The sequence below is a fragment of the Natrix helvetica genome (assembly GCF_964273705.1).
Source record: "Natrix helvetica genome assembly, chromosome: 2".
Classification (NCBI taxonomy): domain Eukaryota; kingdom Metazoa; phylum Chordata; class Lepidosauria; order Squamata; family Natricidae; genus Natrix; species Natrix helvetica.
The window spans coordinates 62,787,420-62,791,413 of record NC_138552.1 but is presented as its reverse complement, the minus strand read 5'-3'; the positions used below and the strand labels follow the sequence as shown (position 1 = coordinate 62,791,413).

Below are 3,994 nucleotides of genomic sequence, written 5' to 3'. Positions count from 1 at the left end.
CCTTTTGAATCCTTTGTTCTAAGCCCACGCCTCTCGAACTCAGCAGTAGCGTTCTTTTTAAAGAGATTTTTTTCCCCTCAATTAAGACTTAAAATACTTGCAAAAGTCTTGCTTCCTTCTTGGGATGTTGAGATGTTAAGGCTGTTCCCGGCGACTGGCTCTGCTAATTAGCAGAGGTTATCAAAAAGACAGGAGAATACAACAACTGCGAAGGGGGGCAAACCTCGTCACACTCCAGAGGCTATAAATCCTCCTGGAGGCTACACGAGGGCTCAACCCAGCAGCTGAATCTCTCCCTCATAAATTCCAAGAATTTAAGAGTGTCCGAGGTGTTAAAGATCGTAAAAAAAACACCTCTAACTGTCTCTTGATCTGACAAGCTCAAAGAAAGCCTGCCTTCGGCGCCAGGAAAAAACCGGAAGCCCCATAGATACATTTTTTTGATTGTAAGCCATCCAGAGGTGTCTTGTGATAAGATGGGCAGCCAATACATTTTATTAATTAATTAATTGATTAAACCGCCTTGCAGAATTTCAGTAATATGGAGATTGAGAATGTCATTTTCAATTTTTTTCTTTTTCTTTCCAGGAATTATTCATGATAGGTTTGAAAATACAGTTGCAATCATTACCTTGCTGAAATAATTAATCTTTTTTCAGATTTAATTTCTTTACTGACTGTTGGACATTAGCTTGAAAACTAAGATAACGTTATGCTAGAACTGCCCCCAAGCTGGTTAGATATGCTAAATTAAACCAATAATTCACTGCAAATAAACTGCTGTAAACTTTAGCTTACAATGGAGTAGATATTCACAGATCCACCATGCAGTATTTCATATAACAGATTTGCGTTGGGCAGCTGTCAATATTTTTTTACACCTTCAATTTAAATGCAAAATTCATTGTCTCAAGTATGTACAAGAAAATCCTGACAAGTCGGAAACATTTTGTAACTCTGATCAAATTAAAACACAAGTTACAGGTGAAACTCGAAAAATTAGAATATCGTGCAAAAGTTCATTTATTTCAGTAATGCAACTTAAAAGTTGAAACTAATATATGAGATAGACTCATTACATGCAAAGCAAGATAGTTCAAGCCGTGATGTGTCATAATTTTGATTATTATGGCTTACAGCTCATGAAAACCCCAAATCCACAATCTCAGAAAATTAGAATATTACATGCAATCAATAAAACAAAGATTGTACATAGAACAATATCGTACCTCTGAAAAGTATAAGCATGCATATGTACTCAGTACTTGGTTTGGGCCCCTTTTGCAGCAATTACTGCCTCAATGCGGCGTGGCATGGAAACTATCAGCCTGTGGCACTGCTTAGGTGTTATGGAGGACTAGGATGCTTCAATAGGCGGCCTTCAGCTCTTCTGCATTGTTTGGTCTCATGTCTCTCATCTTTCTCTTGGCAATGTCCCATAGATTCTCTACGGGGTTCAGGTCAGGCGAGTTTGCTGGCCAATCAAGTACAGTAATCCCAGAGTCATTGAACCAGGTTGTGGTGCTTTTGGCAGTGTGGGCAGGTGCCAAGTCCTGCTGGAAAATGAAGTCAGCGTCCCCATAAAACTCATCTGCGAAAGGAAGCATGAAGTGCTCCAAAATCTCCTGGTAGACGGCTGTGTTGACCCTGGACTTAATGAAGCACAGTGGACCAACACCAGCAGATGACATGGCTCCCCAAATCAACACAGACCGTGGGAACTTCACACTGGACTTCAAGCATCTTGCAGTGTGTGCCTCTCCATTCTTCCTCCATACTCTGGGTCCTTGGTTTCCAAATGAGATGCAAAAGTTGCTCTCATCAGCAAAGAGGACTTTGGACCACTGAGCAACAGACCAGATGTGTTTTTCTTTAGCCCAGGTAAGACGTTTCTGACGTTGTTTGTTGTTCAGGAGCGGCTTGACAAGAGGAATACGACATTTGAAGCCCATGTCCAGGATCTGTCTGTGTGTGGTGGCTCTTGATGCACTGACTCCAGCCTCAGTCCACTCCTTGTGAAAGTCCCCAACACTTTTGAATGGCCTTTTCCTGACAATCCTCTCCAGGCTGCGGTCAACCCTGCTGCTTGTGCACCTTTTTCTTCCACACTTTTCCCTTCCACATAACTTTCTATTAATGTGCTTTGATACAGCACTTTGGGAACATCCAACGTCTTTTGCAATTACCTTTTGAGGCTTTCCCTCCTTATGGAGGGTGTCAATGATGGTTTTCTGCACAACTGTCAGGTCAACAGTCTTTCCCATGATTGTGATTCCTACTGAACCAGACTGAGAGACCATTTAAAGGCTCAGGAACCCTTTGCAGGTGTTATGGCTTAATTAGCTGATTAGAGTGGGACACTTTAAGCCTAGAATATTGCACCTTTTCACAAGATTCTAATTTTCTGAGATTGTGGATTTGGGGTTTTCATGAGCTGTAAGCCATAATCATCACAATTATGACAAATCACGGCTTGAACTATCTTGCTTTGCGTACAACCTTTCAAGTTCATATTTGGAGAAACACAGGTGAAATAGCATCTTTCTAATCATTAAGGACTCCGGTGGATTGATTATTCTTTCAAAATCAGTTATAGACAAATGTCACAGTTATGGACAAATGATGATAGGCAGGGATGAAATTCAGCAGGTTCTGACTGGAGAACTGGTAGCGGAAATTTTGAGTAGTTCGGAGAACCAGCAAATACCACCTCTGGCTGACCCCAGAGTGGGGAGGGAACGGGAATTTTGCGGTATCCTTCCCCTGCCATGCCCACCAAGCCACGCCCACAGAACCGATAGTAAAAAAAATTGAATTTCACCACTGGTGACAGGCCTAATTGTTCATTTACTTGCATAGCCAATTTTTCTCTTTTTTTTACAGTGAATTGAAGAAGAAATACAACATAACAGCCATTCCCAAACTTGTGATTGTTAAACAAACTGGAGAAGTAATTACCGATAAAGGGAGAAAGCAGATCCGTGAGAGAGGGCTCAACTGCTTTCAAAACTGGCTTGAGGGGGCTGATGTCTTTCAGAATTTTTGTACCTGAACCAAAATAGTATTTTCAGACTTCAACAAAACAATATCTTTGCTATCTGCAACTAGACTTAGAGGGAAAATTACATTCTCCTTTTTTAATGTTTGACTTGCTTAATTCTGAATCCTACATGGCTGAAATAATTAGGCATATCTGAGTCTTTCATAGTTCTCCCTTCTATATTACTGCTATTTATACTTTTATTATATAGAAGAGACAAAAGTAGTCTTAATATTATTGAACTGATAAATTTGATTGATAATTTTATCAATTCAAAATTGCTAAGTTATTTAATGTCTATATTTAGCTGTTTAAAAGAGTGTTCTCTTAAATCTATGCAAGTACATCATCTTTGCAAAGATAAAAATTTATAAATAAAATATAATTCTTGAAAATGCAATCTTTTTGCACGTGGATTTAAAATGTACATACTAGTATAATAAAATTAGTTTTAATAAATTTATAATTTGTCTGTCTTTGCTTTTTGTGCAACAAACTATTGAAAAGTTCTTTGTCTAATGCTGTTACTTAAGCTTAATGTTTGGGGTACAGCTACTCTGGATCATAAAATCAGCTGCATTGTTCTATTTGCAAGATTTCCATTGCTTTAGCCAACTGGGATTGAAGACACTTCACCAAACTGTCCATATCGGCGTTTCTCAACATTGGCCACTTGAAGATGTAAGGACATCAGGTTCCAGAATTCTCCAGCCTGCATGAGAAACACTGTTCTATATTTATTGGATTAGTTTATCTCTTCAAGGCTGAGTGATCCTTAACTGGATTGAGGAAGACTGTACTGATGTTTGTATCGATGAAATTCAGGGAGATGGTAACTTCTAGGTAACCTTGATTAATATGGAAAAGTTAATAGGGTTGGATTTGCTTGCTTTTCACTTGTAGTTGGGATGGTCTGGGGCAAGGGTCAGCAACCCACGGCTCTGGGGCCGCATG

General features: G+C 39.4%; 1 protein-coding gene across 2 annotated transcripts in view; it reads left to right on the top strand.

The window, feature by feature from the left end:
* NXNL2 (nucleoredoxin like 2) overlaps window positions 1-3,462 on the top strand; it is a 19,603-nt gene extending 16,141 nt beyond the window's left edge. For both annotated transcript variants that reach the window (XM_081945941.1, XM_081945940.1), the window contains exon 3: window positions 2,884-3,462. In XM_081945941.1, the coding sequence (XP_081802067.1) occupies window positions 2,884-3,052 (169 nt within the window). In that variant the 3' untranslated portion in view covers window positions 3,053-3,462. The remainder of the gene's footprint in view (window positions 1-2,883) is intronic.
* The last annotated feature ends 532 nt before the right edge of the window (window positions 3,463-3,994 follow it).